Below are 20,505 nucleotides of genomic sequence, written 5' to 3'. Positions count from 1 at the left end.
TTGCACAGCAACAAAACTCTACACAATAGATGGGGAAAGGAAAGAGAAAAATACGGGAGCATCTTCCTGGAAATACCCTCCCAAATCAGACATCAGCTCTTTTAGGGTGCTTTCCATCTTCTTCATAACCCTATTTTCTTCAGCAAAGTATAGTATATGCAAAGCTCTTGTAGCTATCACATCCCAGGCAGCATAAACCCAGAGAGTTTTGTTTTATTTTGTTTTGAAATAATCTTAAGTTTTGTTACTTTACAACTACTTGCAGTCATACCAGGTGTGTAAGACAAGAAATAGTCCTTTCAAATTACATGAAGGTATTTTATTACAGTAGTTTCACTTAATCTGTATCTCACTTAGTCTTAATAAATCATAGTAAAACATTGCCAGCACCTCTCAATGTGACTCATGAAAGCCTCGTGTATGCACTTTTTCCAGTTTAAGCAGATTTCTTAATTCATTTCTTCCATTCTAAAGAGGCATTGCAAATAGATGTCAACTGAAAAAAATCTGGGCAAATTATGTTTGTGCTCTGTATCATACGAAGGTTTTTGAAAGCTACCTGTAGTTCACAGTATGTGAACAGGTATTCCCACTCATTTCTCTTTTTCAAAGACACCCAAAACACCTTCTATTGGATAAGAAGAAAACAGACTTCTCTGGTTTCTGTATAAGGTTAGTCCATAAGCAATTATTTGGCAATAATTTACTGTTCTTAAGAGGAATTGCATGCATTCTAATTCTTCTTTTCAGGTATTATGCAGGTAACTGGATTCAGTTATTTCAAGCCACTGCTGATGACCGTACATCAACATATTTATTCTGGGGATGTTGAGACATGGAGCCTTGTGTTTGGGGGACATGAATACCTCTGCAACACTGAAAGCAAGTGAAACAAAAAGACATCATTGTGCCTTTTCACAAGGAAAGCAGAGTATTTGTGCTACATGTGTGTGCAGAGACAGAAAGGGTGAAGTACCATAAAGATAGATAATTAAATGGCACTAAAAGCCATCTTAGTGATCTCTGAAAGGGTAATCTCTCATAGGTAAATACAGAGAACACATGTGCAGGGACACCCAGTGCTCCAGACCCACAAGAACCCTCTACACATATGAAACAGTACTAAACACGTCTTAGGGAAAAGGTGGTGGGAGGAGGTAAGAAGAAAACCCACAACTTCAGCATTCTCTTTCTTTTATACGTACTCTTTCCTTCTCTCTCTGTCCTTCCTATGTACATCACCTTTTTTCTTCAACTTATCAAAATTCTCTTGGGTTAAAAAAGGTCTCGAAAATTGTCCATTTTTACATCCCTGCGTTAAATAAAATCTCACTATAAGCTTTCACTCACTAATACAGTCTCACTGTATGCTTTATGTGACATTTAGCAAAGGCAAATCACCTAAGATCCGCACGTCCCCTTAAGGGACAATAATTTTAAAAAAACAGAAGATAGAAAATTATAAAGCAAAGAACAATAAAGTATCATGCTTTTGCTCATGGTCCCACTTTTTTTTTATCTCATGGTGTGTATCATAGGTGTATATCATAAGTGTGTCAAAATTTGGCTGTTTCAGAAGGGAGCATACACACAAGTATTGAGGCGACTGCACTTCCACACTGTTGTTGTACCCACGCTCTTACCAGACCCTTCTCACCATCCTCCCTCCCTCCCCCCAGAGACATGCTGCCTCTTGCTCCTCAATTCCCATTTCTCAACAATAACGCCACATAATACTCTTATTTCAACAGCCATACGAACTACACACAACATTAATGCCTTAAACCTGCACAGCGCAAACCTACTCTTTTTAAATGAGAGGCTATGGAAAAAGAGTTAAACATGTTTGAAAGGAGATCAAGTGAACATTGACAATGTCAGTCCATTCAATTGTTTGAACTCAATACCTATGGGATAGAAAGCAAATGGTCTACCTTTTCCACTCTTAGGAACGTGCAAAGACCAAGCGCTTATTCATTTCACCCGTTCTAGGTAGGCATTGCTATACCGGTTACCTGGAAAAAGTCTTGGCGCCTCACACCAACAGCACAGATGCAGAGTATGCCAACACCCACCAGCACCGAGTGCTGCTACTCTCCGGCGCTGCCTCTGAGTTCGCGGTCCCCCGGCTCAGACAGCTACGCGTGGTGCCCCTGCAAACCCACTCACAGAAACAACCCTTTCCCCCCCCTGAGCTCCAAAGAGCTGCATGAAGACAAAAACCGTCACTTCTCAAACTTACTTCACTGACAACACAAACTTAACATAGACAGCTGGAGATGAAATATTAAAAAAAAAAAACACACAACAAAACCGCTACGGACTGTGGCTAATGCCATACAGTAAGAAACAACTTCTGTACAAAATGTCCTGATATGAACAGCCATAGTAATAAAATTAGCAACTCCTATAGCCAAATGGAAAAGTGCTGGTAATCAACTGAATTTATAGGGGAAGGGGAAGAGGTGTCTTATTGTTTACTCTGCAGCCAGCAAAATAAAAACAGGCAAGAAAAACCCAACACAAAAAGCTACCCACACACACAGAGTTTATGAGTTTCTCCCCCTCAGGTTGCTTCGAGTAGCTGATGCTTGATCACAACAGAGTGAATCAGTGTTTTTAATGCTCTTCTAGTGTGTGGGGGGGTGGGGTGGAGAACAGAAAGCAGGTTTACAGGACAAAGTAAAAAATCCTTAACTCTCAATTCATATTAGTGTGGTTGGGGAAAAAAGCAGAAGCAGTTTTTTTTAGTTACAAGGTGAGGGAAGGGGCTTCTCCTTATCATTTTCTTCATGGTAAATGTAGGTAACAATACAGATTAAGCCACTGAAGTAGCTTGTCCTGTAAGAGGTGCTGCAGCCTCTGCCTGCCTCCTGACTTCACACTGAAACTCTGTGGGTTTAAGCAATCTTTTCAGTCTTTTTAAGTTGTAGACATTTGATTCCTGAAAGCCGTTAACACATAGTAATAAATCCATCCAAATAAAGCTTATTGAATGTGCATTCTAAGCCATCTTTTTATATATAGATATATAAAATTATATATGTGTATACACACACAATTACATATCTCAATTTGCTTATTCCTAACAAGTAGTTCTGATAAATATAAAAGCAAAGGGTCACACTCGTACCTAAAAAAAAGGTATACTGAATTTGTTAAAAACCCACTCAGGTTCAGTAAAGTGACAAGCAGAGGTTTTTATTACACTTCTGTTAAAAGGCAGTTAATTTCTAGCGTATCTTACAAGGCACACTGGTGACACGGTTACTGTATTTTATCAAATCAAGCCATTAGCTTGTGAACCAGAAAGTTCATCTTGATGCCTTACTTACAGAAGAAAGGAGAATAGTTTCAAATACTGACTTATTAACAAACATCACCACTTTTTATTTTTACACACTGATCTGGACAGCAGAATATTTGAAGAGGAAATGTTATTGCTCCAATTTCAGACCCAATTCAGCAATTCAAGCAGACAAAGCTTGGCTAAGCCACAGGCAAGCTGCAGCAATACCTCTTTTTGTGTTGCCTCATTATTTAATCCCAGACCTGGATTTAAAAGCACTCTGTACTACCACTCACAATAAGGATTTTCCATAAAATTTAGACAAAGAAAGTTTTTTCTCAAAGCTCATGCAAGACATAATGGTTGGCTCCTAACCACACTTTTCCCCTTTCATCTTGCACATAGAACCCACCAAAGCAGCCGCTTTGGAGAGGTGTGTTATCTCAGCATTCAAGATGAAAATCTGGCTCTTGGATTACCTCACAGATCCCTCCGTGCTGATGATCAAATTTCCTACCAGTGCCTGCAAAACATTGGATTTGCTTACTACTTTCCACCAGGACAAACGATCAGAAAGCTGTCCATGGGGCCAGAACACCATGCAGCTCCACTCCCTAAAGCCACCAGCCAAAAGACTGGGCACAGGGCTGCGCTCTCCTTGCAGGATAAACTCAAATACTCTGAAAGAGACTGGATATTTGTGGACAGGATATGATAGCTAAAGAAGCACAACCAGAAGATTTATATTGGCACATCCAAGTTACATTGTGCAAAATCAACCAATGTAAGCCTGACTGTAGTTCTTATGTTTATGTAGATTAGCCAGAGAGTAGGCTTTCATCTATTACCATTTGCACCAGGATTTCAGTTTGACAATTCTTCACATCACTAATTAGACTAAAAGCTTATATTCATTATTTGTAAATTCCCTTGAGTGGTCTATAAAGACATTTTAAAAAAGAAAATTCTAAAGATTCTGCTATTACCATATTAATGTTGAATTTCTCATTTTAAAAAACTTTCATTTTCCAGGTGTTGTTAATGAGAAGGCTGTTAAGATTTATTTTTTTTTAATTAAAGAATTAAGCACTGCTTTAAATTTAATGGGAAGTTCCAGTATCCTTTAGGAAAATGGGCTTCCATCTACTGTTGTGGCAGTCTGACATTTCAGGACTTTTCTCTTCCCCCATGACGAAACCCTTTGGAGAAACTGAAACTTTTTTTTTGTTAGGTTGGTTTGGGGTTTTGGGGGTTTGTCTGGGTTTTTTTTCCTGTTTGTTGGGAGGGGGGGTGTTTTGGGGAGTGTTTGGGTTTTTTCTAGATGCCACAGTTTCTCTTTCCCACCTCCTCCTCAGAGCAGGGGTCTGTATTCCTTAAACAATTGTACTACTGAGCTGATTTTGTTGACCAAACATTTTAGAGCTATGGTCACTTGCCACTTATTCTCCCACCCCACCACTAGCTTACAATTAACTGGGGTGTGGGTAACAGTGAAAACACTCAGGAGGTATATGAAAGACTGAAAATAACATCTTTAAATGCAAAAGTGCTTCTAAACATGCAAAAACCCCTGTCTATTTAAAATCCTAACCAGTATGAACTAGTAATCCCCTAATGACGGGACGCAATACTCGTCTTTTATCTTTCTCCTCCCCACCCCTCCTTTCCTTCAGCCACCAAAATAGCTAAAGGATTCTTCTCTCCCTCCACCTGTTTTCCTGGTGCCCGCAGGGGCTGCTAGCTGAAGCAGTCAATATTTCCATTACGGACTAACTGCAAAGTTTTACATCAGCTGTAAGAAGCAGCTCTAGACTGAGACTTGCATATGATGTCCCTGCGATACATGGCCAAGTTAAGGGTTGGGGAGCTCTAGATAGGATGAAAAGAAGGATTTTTTTTATTTATTTATTTTCAGTGAATTCAGCTCCTTTTAAAGAGCCCAAGGAGGAGAAAGAAATGGTGTAGGATACTTCAGTGTCATTTCTGAAGCAAAAAAGGGTACCAAGACTTGAATAATTAAAAAAGCCAACAAGATACTTTGTTCCACCGAGCAGCTGCTGGATATTACCTCCCAGTGCTTTCATTTTGCATGTCTTCCCTACTACCATCACTTACCCCACAGAAGTTTTAACATCAGTTAGAAACTCAATGGAAATAAGTGACAGATATCACGTACGATGTAAAAGTTTTGGCAACTTTTTTTGGTACAGGAGGTATGGCACCAGATTAGATCTTGTCTTAACAAGCTCAGTGATTAAGAGCTCAGTGATTCGCCCTTCTCAGATTGAAATATCTAAATAAAATTAGCAGTGTTCATAAACAAACTCAGCAGCCACCATGCTGCTGAGACCAACTTGCTCAGCCATGAGCCTGTGTTTGCAGACAATATCAGAAATGCTTTCCAGGTTCCTTACGCCACAGCTGTAGATGGGGAGTCTAACCCATTTTGGTCTCTTTAAGGTCAGACTCAAGTTAAACTAAGGTTGTTCATGCTCAGTTTAAGTTCACCGTATGCTCCAGATTAACCATTCAAATTTAGTTCTGGTTTGGGGGGTGGAGGGGGAAGCAAAATAAGGCTTGAAATAAAATTGCAAGAGTTGCTCCGCCTATGCAATTACATGCTGTAAGTGTAAGAACTCTGTTACATTGGCTCAGAGAGCAGGGAGCCTCTATTTGCTACTTTTTTGCTATTAAATATCTGATTTAAACCTTCCAGGTTGAGGGCAAGCTACTTTGGAGCTTAAAATGAGAGAGGTGTTAGGGTTGTTCAGGGACCCATCCCAGCACATACCTCCCCCGCTGCCTCCCTGTTTCACCCCACGCACAGACTTTTTAAAGAAAAGCCTGTTTGCTGCCTCTCGGGCTACTTTACAAGAAGCGACACAAATTAATGTCCAATTCCTAAAATTATCTCAGTAAACAAAGATTCCTGTGAGGTCTGGGAAATGGAAATACACTGAAACACTCGTGCTGCTAAAAGCACCATCTAACTTCAAAAAGCTTACATGCTATAACTAGAATAAATGAAAAATCTTGCTTAGTTGGATTTTAAGCGTATATGTAAACTTCACCTAACAGACAGGCTCGCTAGCATTTTCAAGTCTCTTCCGTGATATAAAAGGATATTAACAAAGGCGAACTACTTCATTTAGGCAACCGTCTATATAATAATATCTAAAAATATGAATAAAGTCCTAGTGCTTAAAAGAACAAAATAAACTAAAAGCAGAGTTAAGAGTAAATCAACACTTTCAAATGTACAGCCACACATTTCAGGCTCTTTCCAATGTTTAAAGCCACTCAAAGAATGTAGTGCGTGTGTGTGTGTACATGCACATGCACGCACGGCTTTCAGTCTGCATCCACTCTGGCCAAAACTTCCATTTTTATTACTTTTTCATAAATAGATATATTACTCAACTTTGCAAGAGGACAGCTTTATACTGACATGATAATTGAGCATTTAAGAGATATACTATGCTCATCATCTGATGTTCCAGCAAAGCCTAACAAAGACCTGCAGTTAGCCTGCTCACGTGGCGAAGGCTTTTTTTTAAATTTAATTTAAAAAAAAAAAAAATCTATTTCCTCATTACTACTTTCCACCCTTCAATCTCAAGACAAACCAAGAAAAGTTTAAAAAGCACCGGCAAGACAAGTAGCTTCTTTTAAATCTTCGAGGCCACACTAACAGGAATAGGTTAAGTAGAATTAATACTTCACCAGTTTCACGACAGAAGAAATGTCAAATTTACCATACTTTTCCTATTATTTTTGCTTTAAAATAAATAAGCTCTTCCATCTCAAAGGATTCAGTACAATAAACCTTATTCACACAAGCGAAAAATTAAAAAAAAAAAGCAGACACTTTTAAGGTATAAACTGATGCACACAATAGCTAAGACATCACACAAATAACAATTCTCACTTTGATGCTCCAGTAATTATTTTGCTAGTACACTTTGTTGAACTAATTGAATACCAACAAGAAGAAATAGCATTCAAGTGCTGGCCCTTACTAATGGCAATTCCACATGGCCTTAAACTGATTAAGTGACCTAAAGCAGATGAGATATAACACCTGTACCGGAGGAGTGCTAGAACATGTGGGTTTTGCACTATCACCACCAAATATGTTTCCTTCCTTTCTCTTGCCCTCTCAAAACCCAAAAGTCATAGAAAGTGACGACTCTGCTGTTTGGCTTTGTAATTTTTATGCCTAATGTCACCAGATGCGGAATTAAAAAAAAAAAGCATCATTGCTTTTTCTATACTTAAGTTACTCGCAAAGAGAAACAACTTAGGCTTACGGTTTTCAGACAATATTGTCATTTCTTTTAAGTAATTTTCTCTGAAGAGTTCTCCCCAAAAAGTGAAATCCTATTCAATTACACAAAAATTGTGTGGACAGAACAGCAACAAATAAAATTATTTCATAGCTGTACTTAGAGCAATAAGTTACATGTTATTTAGAATCACTACGTACTCTCCCCTCAAAAAATTTTATACTCTTGAAGTATAGAATGCACCATCTTTCAGTTGGGATGTAGAGCTAAATGATATACACACTCTGCACAATATACACACAATATTTTCTACGTTAAGTTTTGATCTAAAGACAGGTTACTGGGAAAAGTGTAGCTTTGATTAACATGTTTTTAAAAGTTAAATTTATGAAGTAATAACAACCATGCAAAGTTTTCTGTTGTCCACAAAGCTTATTTCTCCTTTTTTTATAGGGCAATAATTTTGGTCAGGGTACGTACATCTACACCAGTAAATCCACATTCACAGTAAATATTTTGTACTAGCACAGTTAAAGCATCACAGCTTGTGCATAAAGAGCCTTTCACAATTTTTTATATTTACTTAATAGAAATATTGTTAATTATATCTTTTCATTAAACTTCATTTTTAAGAATTACCAAAACAATCTTCTGTGCTTTTGTCATAGCAGCTTTGATTAGTGCACACAGGCTTATATAGTATAATATATGAAAGCAATCCCTGAGCTTTCATACCAGGCCTTGATGAAAGCCTTAAGAGTATCATTTCGTCCTGTTCAAGTGGAAGAGTCAACCACCAAAATTCAGGTGTTCACAAGTTTTAAATTTTGCAACATTTCAATTTTACAGTTTCTTTCAAAGGCAAGTTATATAGAAGTGATTTTTCAACATAAGAGATGTAAATGTATTTTCTTTAGTAACCTTTACGGTTAATATTTAATAATTTCCCCTGCTTTCATAATACTGTAAAAAAATGCCATGACTTTAAGTGGCATATAAAGCAATTATAGGATAGCCACTATCACCTTTTAAATAATTCCATTATTTTTCATTTCCTTTTTCACAGAAAACATAGAATATAGTGCATGTTTTGAGGATGAAGATCACAGCGAGCACTGACTTTTTCACTGTCACTGTGGATTTAAATACACTGTTATCATCAGAGAACAAAAAATAGAGTTTACATTTCTGCACTGAAAACTGCACTCTTTACATAGGGTAGCATTTAACATTTACACTATTTTAGTTCACTTTGTATTAAACTGAGCAAAATTGTAAGTTTGGATCAGTTAGTTTCAAAGCAGAGAAAAAGCCTATATTGTGCTACAGCTAACCAATTAATTTGTAAGTATAATTTACAAGTTAAAGATCATTACAAGTTACTAAATGCAAATAACTTTGATGTTAGTTTTCAAATGCATAGCATTTTGCTAGATATTTAAATTAAGATTAGGAACAAAGTTCATATTAATGGTGATGATCATTTTGACCAAGTTTAATAAATTATTTAGCAGTTAATTATTTCAAATTTAGTTTGTATACAGATGTGCAAACTTACTATCACGCCAAGACAGTAATTACTATCTTTTTACAGTCATACAGTACTGATTTGCTAACAGGGATACCTAAATTACGTGGTACCTGCCCCCACTAGTAGATCAAGTTGCATTTACCTGAGAGCATAGCTTAGCATAGTTTAAATAGGCCTTTCAAATGTTTGAAATTCAACTGTTCCATCTGCATATAGATACACCCAGCAACTGAGGATTTAAGAAGAACATTTTAAAGAAATAAAGAGCAGAAGAAAGCTAAAAATACCTAATTACAAAAAAAAAAAAGAAAATCAGCATAAGGAAGACTATGATGTTATAAGATAAATATTCAACCACAGAAAGAAATCATCCTTCTTTAGGAGTAACTGATCATTTTCTGCTAACACTACTCTTTGTATGTCTTCTTCACTCATCTCCCCCACCATCACCCCCCTCAAAAATTCAGCTCATTTCAAACTAAGCTGGCACCAGCTTTGTGCCTAGTACTGGACTACACAATAAGAGACAACTACCGGTAACAACCAGAACTGGAGCTACCAAAAGCCTCAAAACAAAGCAATTGCTCCCTCCCTCTCCTCCCCCAAACCTCAAAGACATGCTTTAATAGTTTGTAACCACATGCACGTTATCCACAGAGTGCAAGGGAAGTTCACAGAGCTGGATGTTAGAGGGAAAAGAAACAGGTCGGGGCACCTGCTCGGCCCCCCCCAAACCAGGCAAAGCTCTCCTCATCTAGGCCAAGTCTCATCAGGTAGGACACGCACCACAGCCGTCTCCAGAAAACTACCACTGCTCAAACGCAGTTTCTTCCTCGGGAACTTGCAGGGCTTCATCGTGGTGAAATATGACTAAGTTTTGGACAGACTTTTCCATGCCTTGCCTTTTTTTCCTCTTTTTTCTTTTTTAAAGGGTACCACCCAAAATGATACGCCCAGTGACACAAATCAGAACTACGTCAAAGAGCGGCTTTCTGCAATATAAAACCACACGTGATTTCCACCAACACTCTGTAGCTAAAAAGTTAAGATAGCTTGAACTTTCATTTGAAAAGCCATTTTGAAGAGCTGCAGTACAAAACACAGCACTGCTATACAGCAGGAGACTGACGTAACCACACGTGCGATGCTGGATCTGTACTGCCGTTCATGCATTCAGAAGTAGCATTTTCATGTTAAGATGCTGAACTTAATCCAACATATGCAAAACCAGTAACAGTCATGGTAAGTGAACTGTGTGGACCAGGTGACGTGAGCGAAAAGGCCAGGAAGAAAAGCAATGTACATAAGCTTATTATTTGCCACAGAGGCAGGCAAAAGCCAATCACAGCAAGTGAATGCAATTTTGTGATTTTACTGAAGCTGGTCAAACACAAAGGTAATGCAATCTTTAACTCAATCTAAAAAGCATGAGTTAAAGGGCTGTATGAATTATAATTACAAATATTCTAAATCTTTTCCCAAGATTACTTTCAAGGAGTGATGCGTAACATCAACTCTGTATGGGTCAAGCACATGCTACATACCTGAAAGGATAATTTTGTTCATGGTTTGAGTTCAATTGAACAACTGTCATCAAGCCCAGTTGTACAAAGGGTGTGTACTCCACAACTTCAGGTAAAAGTTTACAGTTCTATGTTGAATGCAGAATTTTGAGTGTATTTACATGCCAACAGTCACTTCTTGTTTAAGAGAGCAGCCAGGGTAGAAGAGGGGGTAGGAATCACATTATTTATAAAAACGCCCTCTCGACTGCGTGACAGAAAAAATGAAAACTTCTAAATAGAGGTATATAACTCACTCTAAGCAAACACATTGTTAATGCAAACAGAATAAGCAGCAACCCAAAACAAGTTATGAAGTTAGAACAGGACCTCACCATTTGCTATTAAGACTCAGACCACCACTGAGAACCAAACTTAGTATTTCATAAATAAATGGTCACCTACTTTTTGACTATCATAACTTAATGTGGGGTGGTTTTTTTGGTTGGGTTGTTTGTTTTGGGTTTGGTTGTTTTTGGGGTTTTTCTGAGAGGGGGTGTTTAAGAACAATATTTTAATAGAATAAGCATTCTGGTGCATCTTTGAATGAACCAGCATTAGCATTACAAGAACAATTTTATACTGCTGCTACTGGGCATCAGCATTAAACTCTGAAAAGAAATTTAATAACAAGTACACAATATTTTTAAAAATATGTTTGCTTTGACTTTAAGAGCATTTCTGATTTATTTTGTACAGGTTATTAGAATCAACTTAAATACCTGTGCTGTACTCCAGGACCCTCCAGTTCCTTCATTAAGTGTTAGTAAATCTACAGACCACATGTTAAACTACATGCTTACTATCTCCTAGTACGTATTTGAAATGGAAAGAGAATCTGAATTTGTACACAGTTTTAAACACCTAGCATCCCTGAAAGTTGCACATTTCTTAAGGGTATCCTACATCAAAAATTTCTATGCAGGTGCAAAGTTCGTACAATCAGGTAACAAACAAGTAATAAGACATTCCAGCAACTTCTGTTGGGGTCAAAAGGAGTACCTCCTGGTTAGCAACAGCAGGTTTTAGCTCTCTGTCACCAAGTTATGGTGCTGCCCACCACCACCTAGAACTTGCTTAAATAACCAAACTTCTCTTAACACAAAGCTCACCGTATAAGAACCCTTCTTCTTGATTAGCACCAGCACCCACTGTGATCAATACCACTAAGGGACACTTCGTACTGAATCCCTCTCACTTGACCCTGGCGAATAGCTCCCTCTGTACATGAGAGTGCTGGTTTTCCACAAAGAAAGATGTGGTTCACTCAGGGATCCTACCATTCCTTGGTAGGAAAGGCCCGTGTGCTCTTTACAGCGCAGCAACACACGTCTGTGACAGACCAATGCCTCAATGGTGGGGGGAACTTGTGTATGCTATTATATAATTAGCAAACTCATCTGAAAAATTATTTCAAAATTAGTAACAATACTCCAAGACATAGACAAATTTTTTTTTTTTTCCTAACCATTATCTGCTTAAGGTTGCCACAAAACTTTCACTGGAAAGTAATTTAAAGCATTTTTTTTCAGAATTTTAACTCACATCAGGAAAAAGACAAGACATGGTTTACATTATAAGTGTAGTTTATTATCTTGGATTAAACTACTACTTAAATTCCTCAAACATCCTACAGATTATGTTTTTCAAGTATTGTCCTAAAGAGACATTTTTTTGAAGTTTTTACTCTAGATGTAGGAGGAAAAATTGAACTATTCTTCCACGATAACCAGGAAGCCACCATCACATAGAGAATCTCCCCTACGTGTAAACACCAAATAATACATTCCACCACTGAAAATAAATTTCTGGATGATCTGTTCTGTAACTGTTTTAAAACTGCTGTGTTTTTTTGTTTTTGTTTTGTTTTGTTGTTTTTTTTTAAACACTTGTATCTTTTGCCTTTGCTAGACAGTATGTGCATTTTCCCTGTCAAAGCTGGGGGCAGTTTTGCAAACTCTGTTTCCCAAGAGCCTCCCCACAGCACGCTGAGGACTTCCTCCAAGGGCAGAGGAGAAGGGGCAGAGAGCATGCAGGATCAGGCCCCAGGATGAAAGCTGCACGGAGCAACTGTATAGTACCACTCACTCAAGCATTTTGGGTTTTCCCCCCCCTCCTTCTCATAGCTAGCCCTCCTGCCCTGCTTATTCCTAGAAAATTAGAGTCCCACCTTGATCCATGCATGCTAGATATTTAACAGATAATTCCAAATCCAAACACAACAAGCTTTTTAATTCATCCCTAATCACTATTTAACACTATTTATTCCTCAAGGTTCAGGAAAATAAGTAATTGTGAACCGAGGTAATAGCGTAAGATTCCCCCCCCCCCCGCCAGCAGAAATTTTTGTTCACACAGAGTAGATTTCCCTATAACTGGCATTTTGATTTCTGCACTACAATATTTAAGGCTCCATTAAGGTGAAGTGAGCTCCATTTTTGAGGGAAAACCTACAGGACCTGTACATTTAACATTTAAAAATAAAATCAATTTACCAAAACAATAAAGCACTGCTATTTTCACAAATGGGAAAAATGTATTAGACACATGGTGTAGACTACATATTTTAAAATAGCGTTCCTAAAGTTCAGCTGAGCATGAAAGTTAATTTTTCAAAAGTGAACATTCAGCTCCAGTTGTGTTCAAGTGTACTAGTACTAGCAAAAAAAAACTTACTATTTTTATAAGTTCTCCAGATATTTTTAGCTGGTCTCTTCTTAAACTGCAAACTATTTTATGGTAATATAATCTTTTAAAATGCATGTGTGTATATATACACACACAGACGTATACATACACATTCTCTTTGAAACACTTTTCTGTATTATTTCTCACCAATCAGACTACAGTCACAAAATTATCAAGATACCAAAAAAAATTAAAATGGAGTAAGGCCCTTCCCAGCTGAAGATCTTTCATTTCAAGACAGTTTCATTTCAATACTTAGTCCCACATCCAAGAAGAGTCAGATCCCTCTTTGACTCAGTTATCTGTGCTCTTATCCAAATTTTAACTTGATGAAAAATACAGAATGCCTCATTTTACCTGTTAGAGGCAGTTTTCCGGCCAGATTTGCAAAAGGACAGTTTTAGTTGATGCTGATTCCACTGCACCATGAAGAGGCAGGCAATAGGGGAGGCACACTGCTGCTAAGGTTACATTACACAGGAGACAGCTTTTATACTACAGGTTTCTCTTGTGCCAGCTGCCGTGATAATACACTTCAGCAAAATAACAATTAATATTATAATTGAATATGTTTTTTCCATTTCAAAATTTCAATGCACTTGCAGAAAAAAAAACTGGAAAACACCACCTTTTCTGGCCCCACTCTTTTATTGCCATTACATGTACGTTATTTTAACATCTACCCTAATACTGACCCTAGTAACACACTTTATTTGCCAAGTATCCAAATACAAACATCAAGATTTTCTTCTTGGTTAAATGTGTGCACATTTCAACACACACTCAGAAACCAATATTGCAGATCTGGAAAGAAGCAAAAACAGGAGAGAATACAGTAATATAATTTTTTGTTAATTACCTGAAACGTGCCCAAACACACAGGAGCTCTTGCTCCCATACAGAAACTTTTCAAAGCCAAATTACTCATTCCAGGTGATGAGAAGGAACAACTACCACTGAAGTACCCACATGGATAAACGTGCCCAGAGAGGCTGGGTAGCACCGGTAAGCACTGGGCTTACCGATCTCCCCAGCACACCCCAAACCCAGACACCTGGGGAGATTTTGGATGGCACATTCAACAATATTTTCTTTATTTGGACAGCAAACGTAAGACTCATACAGCAAAGATGCAGGATGGAAAGGCACACAAGTGCATACACTTGACATGCCCAGAAAAAAAAAAAAAAAGAAAAAAGATAAGGACACAAGCCTCAGACTAAAACTATAAAATAACACACAAGTATTTCTGGTGACAATGTCACATTTCTAGACAAAATAAGGAAGAGTTATGGTTTTATCTTAGCTTTCAACAGTAATTAGCATATAACAACATAAAATACTCTGCATCATTCGAGACAAAGAATGGACTGACATGCAGTAAACATTTTGCGTATGAAAACAAAACGAGAGAACACACATTAAGAAAGAATCGTATTGAAGCACTCTGGAACTACAAAAACCACCTCAGTATTGCCAAGTGCATCAACTCTGTTCAAAGTTTTCCACCTATGCCTCTATAAAATATGAATTTATCCTCCTTACTTAGATTTTACAGCATTTAATTTTTGCACCCATTCTCCATCTATTTACTGATTCTGAATAATCAGATTCCAATAGTAAATTTGACTCTTAAATTACAAGAAAAATATCCCACATCAATATTGCCCTGTGAACGTCTCACTGGTCTCATGTAGGGATGAAATCACCAGAGAAGAGTCTTTAACTGTGCTCCATGGCACTATGTGTTTGTTACCAAAATCCCAGGAGGATAAAATCCTAAAAGCTAAGATGACATTAAGGAGAGGAACAGGTTTAAGGAGCAAAAAATCTTTTTTGTGAGGTTCCCTGAAGGGCTAGCCCTGTCCGTAGTTAAGTATTAGATGTATCTGAATTCCGCCTGGGTCCCTCTCTCATGGCCGTTATGGGAAGTTTCACATTTTCTGGTAGGTAGGCAAATCCCAGGCCATTTAAGAACTTTTCAGGTCAAAACTAAGCATTTGAAGTCCACCCAGTAGCTAGCCAGAAGCCATAAAAGGACTCCAGCACTGTAGAGTCCTATGCTCTGCACTTAAAAGAGCAACTGAAATGAACACAGCCCCATTTTACAAAAATACCACCTTCAAGGTCTCAAAAATGTGAAAAATGCTATTACCCCATGCTTGAGGGGAAAAAAAAAAGGGAGAAATAAAAAAATTTTAAACATTTCCTGATTATATTTTGCTACCCTTGAATTACACTTCCAAAATGTTATTTTTTATTCCACCCCTTCAAAATTCATCGTATCTATGCACAATTTAAGGTCCACTACAAGTATGTTCTCAGGGTACCTTCTATAAAGGGAAGGTAGGAAAAAGAGAGCAGGACCAACCTTTCAGGACATGCATTTAGAGCTGTTTCGTATACTACAGCTTATTTTTAAAAACTGCAACAAGCAGGGATTTTTTTTTTTTTAATGATCAAACAGTATGAGGAGTTATAAAAATTAAACTTCCAATAACATAACAGTTAACATGTTAGTGAAGAATTATCTGTTCTTGCCATAATGACACGTTGTCTATATCACCACAATTATCCAGGTTTGTTTTCACTCTAATTGTAAGTTTTCAAAGATTAAAAAAAGAAAAAAATTAATTTCCCCTTCACATCTGCAAAAATAAATGCAGAAGCAGAGAATAAATGCCCGAAATCACTGTGCAAAGTTTTGGCCCTTCACTCTCGAAAACATTCTGGTTGGACCCAGGCACAGTCCTCCGCCTCTTTCCGCAGAAAAGAGCACGAATAAGGCTAATAAATGACATTTTTTCTATCATGTCTTCTTACGTTCAACGTGTTTCTCCCTGCTCGATATTTACAGAAGCAAAACTAAAAATCAATGCCACTAAATTATTTTTTTTTAATAACTGTGACCATTGTAGCCACCATACATACTTTAGCCTCGCGAAGCCATTTCCCACCGCCTTGCACGCACAAGATACAAACCCTCATTATACTGAAATTAGCAACACAATCCAATGCCCATCCAACAGTGTAACGCTCACCCCTGGAACAGGGATGGTTGCATGAGGGGGTTTTGGGCCTGTTTTCCTCAAATCAGCCTTCAGATACTTCAGCATTAGAGGTGAAGCACAGCTGGCAGGTCATTGCGCTCCCTGTAGCACAGCTTGTTACAAGGCAGCATTACCTACAAGGTGCACCTTCACTACCCTCTTCTCCAGCTCCTCTCCCAAACAAACCCCCCAGAAGAGACGTAGTGAATTTATTTTCCCAACAAAGAGCCCTCGAGGTGTGTGTGGGGGGATAATTAACCTTCTAATTGGAAAAACACCTCATCATTACCACAATTGAGGTGTTGTGAGCATTTTAGGCACCTGAAGGCCCCAGGAGCAGGCATGGTGGACCAGGTCTGGGTGGGAAGCCCACCTGGAGGTGGGAGCCAGGGCCAGGAGGCTGCGCCAGACACATCCCCAGGTGCCCAGACTTAGCAGCTGCCCTCCCCCCTCACCACGCACAAGTGACATCAGGGCCATTTGAATAATCAGATTGCAGCATACATCACCTTGCAAGATACCAGCTGCTCTTGGCTTGCAGCAAGGTAGTACCCAAAGCCTTGCGCCACAAGTTTCATGGGCACAGGCGCACGTACACTATACACTGCCACCATCCTCCTCCTGCATTGCTGCTTTGCGAGAAGAAAACCCATCTAAGTAGCGATCGTGACTAACAGTGCCCTGCCTTACCTGGCAGAGCGTGACTAGCAGTCAGAATTATTACAATGCCTTCTCCAACTTTTGCATAAAGTGACCTAAACCTTTAAATATTGCAATAGCCTTCCTCCACACCGAGGGGTCTGAATGCAGAAACGCTGCATTCCTTTGGCATTCCCTTGTGATTTCAGTAGTAAGTCAGGAATCTACTCCGAGCTTATTAAATACTTTGCACCTCCCCCAAAATAATTCTCCACCCTTCCATCAAGGAAACCTTGACCAGCCCCCTTCTTTAAACCACAGCATATCCCCTTGTCTGTTTTTAAATGCTTCCAGCAGGGAGGGGAGGGAGAAAGCCACACACCGGGCTCTCTCCTTTCTTCCACAGCAGGTAGGAAGGTAATTTTGCAAACCTGGGTGTGCCCACTTCAAATCAGAAGATCCAGCAAGGGCTGGAATGCAGTGACTACTGGGCCCAAGAATTTCACCCTGAATAACAAGCCAGGCACACTCCACTGTCTTCTGGATTCAGCTCAACTTTATGGCAACCCTAGCTGACACCACCTCTTGACCTTCCTTTATGTGACAAGGATATGGATTACCAAACCCTTACCCTTTCCTCCCATGCACCTCAGCCGCCTCTGGAGAAAGATACCCACAAACTACCTTTGCGAGTGATAATATACGCACTCTGCTAAAAAAAAATTTAAAAATCATATTGAAGGAGGTTATAAGGAGGGGAGCTAGGACTCTCCGTGAAGCAGCCTCACAGCAGCAGAGGTCAATACAGTGTATTGAATAATTTCAGTGCACTACAAAACAACTTTTGCTCTTATGAAGTAGTCATTTGACCAAACTATTAATCGTACACTCATGCTGAAAGACAGGCTTGACACATCCACTTTTTTTTTTTTAAATGGCGTCACTGCTCTAACCGTATCTCACACACTGAAGCGCACAAGGCTCTGGAAAGCGTTCCCTGGCCTTGCAGCGTGCAAACACGCTGGGTGGGCCTGGTGAGCAACACACACACCCGACTGCATCTGACACCTTTCCCTTGTGTAAAAAGATACAAAGACTTCAAATAAGATATTTTGAAAGCACCTTAATAACCAGTTTCACCAAAATACTCAACATTTGAAAACTGTGTTTTCACACGTATCTAGCAACTCCAAATATACGCCCAGTAAGCAATGTTTAGAGACATGGAAAAAATCTCCAACTTTTTGACCCCCCCAAAAAAAGAAAAGTATTAGACATCTATACAAGGAACAAGAGAGTCACTTTTACATATGGAGGCCACTGAATGAATTTTAAGTGGCTTTCTATATTTGATTTTGGGAGAGGGCGAGCGGAAACAAAGGGGAAGGAAGTGCAGTTATGAAAAATGCAATTTAATTTTCTGTTAAACAGCAGTATAAATCTGAACTGTATCTGATACATTCCAATGTGATATTGCACGATCAAACAGTGTTTTAACAAATAAGGGCTTTTACATTTGCAATTTTTTCAATATTATGCCTATATGTAGGCAACGCATGCCTAGAAAAGTGCTTAAGTTCAGTGCAGAATCCTTTTCAACAAGTTACAGACAGATGCATGTTTCTGGTAATTGCTAATTCACAGACAAATATGAAGACATGCTACCCAATATGAAGAATTGACTTCTACACCAATTCAGCTGACAGCTGAAAGAACAGGAAAATACTTTTAAACACATTGAACAGTCATAAAAAAAAAAGTTGAGGGGGCCACCAGAGATTTTAAGTTTACAGTTATGAGTGAAATGAATTTGTTTTCAACAGCATAAATAGAATACTACTTATGCAAGCTTAATATTAATAAGCATGATAATAAAACTATTTATTACAGAGACTAATAGGAAATTATAAATTCTTACGTCCCATGGAATTTTCTCCTTAAATCTAAAAATATATTCCATCTACAACAGTATTTTTATGTACACAAAAGATCTGAAATATAGGCTACTGTAAATCAAAGCCACATACCTTGCATAATAAATGAGAAAGAACACATACAGCATATTAATTTCCAATGAAAAGTATCGAATAAATATAACCATAAAGATTAGCATGCTATGAATTGGTCCAGAGAGGGGTTCCCCCCTGCCTTAACTAGAGCAAAAATCCTCCACACTTTCTCAAGTGAAGCTTTCCTCTAATACTAAATAGTGATTAAACTTCTAATTCTCAAAATACCAGGGTACAATGCCCATCAAGACAGCTAATTCACCTTTTCAAATCAACTATTTTAAAAAGACTGCACTTTTAAAAATAACCCTGGAATAGTAGAAGCCCCTTTTTACAAAGTTATACAGACAGACATACTTCCCAGATTGAATAATGGAGTACAGGAACAAGCACGTGGAAAGTTTGATCTATTTTGCTTTTACTCTCTAGTGCACGCCAGGTTTTCTATAATCTAAATATTTGTGAAAGAAGCAGGCTGAATTGCTATAGGCAGTATAAAAATACTACCCTGCTTTATTGCAAGTATTGCTTCTTTACATGAGGCCCAACAAAATTACCACCTTGCAAAAATTAAACATACGTTTAGAAATTAAGGGTGCATAAATCCTGTCCTTATTGGGAAGAAGTCATTCTCCTGCTGCTTCTATAGACCAGCTCAAAATAGCGATGAAAAATCCTCTCAAATAAAGATGAGACTTCTACTACGTGCCCATAAAATGCTGCAGACTCCAACATGGCAGGATCAAAAAAATACGTATACCACTATATTTACAAGATGCTTTTTGTTGCTGGAGCAAAGCTCATCTGCTTGCCCGTTACACAGTTCACAACACCCCATTTCATTTCCTGCTAACACCCAGATTTTAACTCTTCTCACAGAACTTTAAATTTTAAAATCTTCACAGTCATTTGTCATCAGGCCATAACAACTTGCTTCTCCCACAAAAAGGCTTTTTTTTTTTTTCCTTTTAAATAAATTAAATACTACCACTGTTGCCCGGCCAAGACACTACATTAGAAATACATGGGGTGATTCTAGAAAACCTCTAGGACAGCAGAGTGCACGCCTGTGGGTTTAAGAAAGCGGTCCATTTATCTACAAGGAAGAGAAACACAAACCTAAGCATTTTTCAAATTGCTTCTCACTGGGTAACTGAGGGCAAGGTGGTGGGGGGAGAATAAAAATAAATTACCTTTGTCTTTTAGGGACTGAATGTTCAACTTCTATGAGTTTCCCATGCAGCTCCACTTTACCTGCAGAGATAAACAGAAAGGGGAAAATATTCGAGCGCGGCTGTGTGTCCCCCCGCGTCCCCGTCTCCCGGAGTAGGTTTGCAGGGGTGTAAGGCAGGGAACGGGAGCGCAACACGTTAGCCCATTCATCGGCAACGCGGGCACGGGCGGAGCGGGGACCTAGCACCCGGGAAGGCGACACAGCCCGGCGCCCGGGG

General features: G+C 38.6%; 1 protein-coding gene across 1 annotated transcript in view; it reads right to left on the bottom strand.

The window, feature by feature from the left end:
* Positions 1-20,505, bottom strand: part of IGF2BP3 (insulin-like growth factor 2 mRNA binding protein 3) — a 120,624-nt gene that overhangs the window by 96,497 nt on the left and 3,622 nt on the right. Inside the window, exon 2 of the mRNA XM_009325760.1 lies at positions 20,248-20,308. Within this exon, the coding sequence (XP_009324035.1) occupies positions 20,248-20,308 (61 nt within the window). The remainder of the gene's footprint in view (positions 1-20,247; positions 20,309-20,505) is intronic.

The sequence above is a fragment of the Pygoscelis adeliae genome, unplaced genomic scaffold (genome assembly GCF_000699105.1).
Source record: "Pygoscelis adeliae isolate BGI_AS28 unplaced genomic scaffold, ASM69910v1 Scaffold226, whole genome shotgun sequence".
Taxonomy (NCBI): Eukaryota; Metazoa; Chordata; class Aves; order Sphenisciformes; family Spheniscidae; genus Pygoscelis; species Pygoscelis adeliae.
Note: the sequence above shows the minus strand (reverse complement) of the source record. Positions and strands in the feature narration are given on the sequence as shown.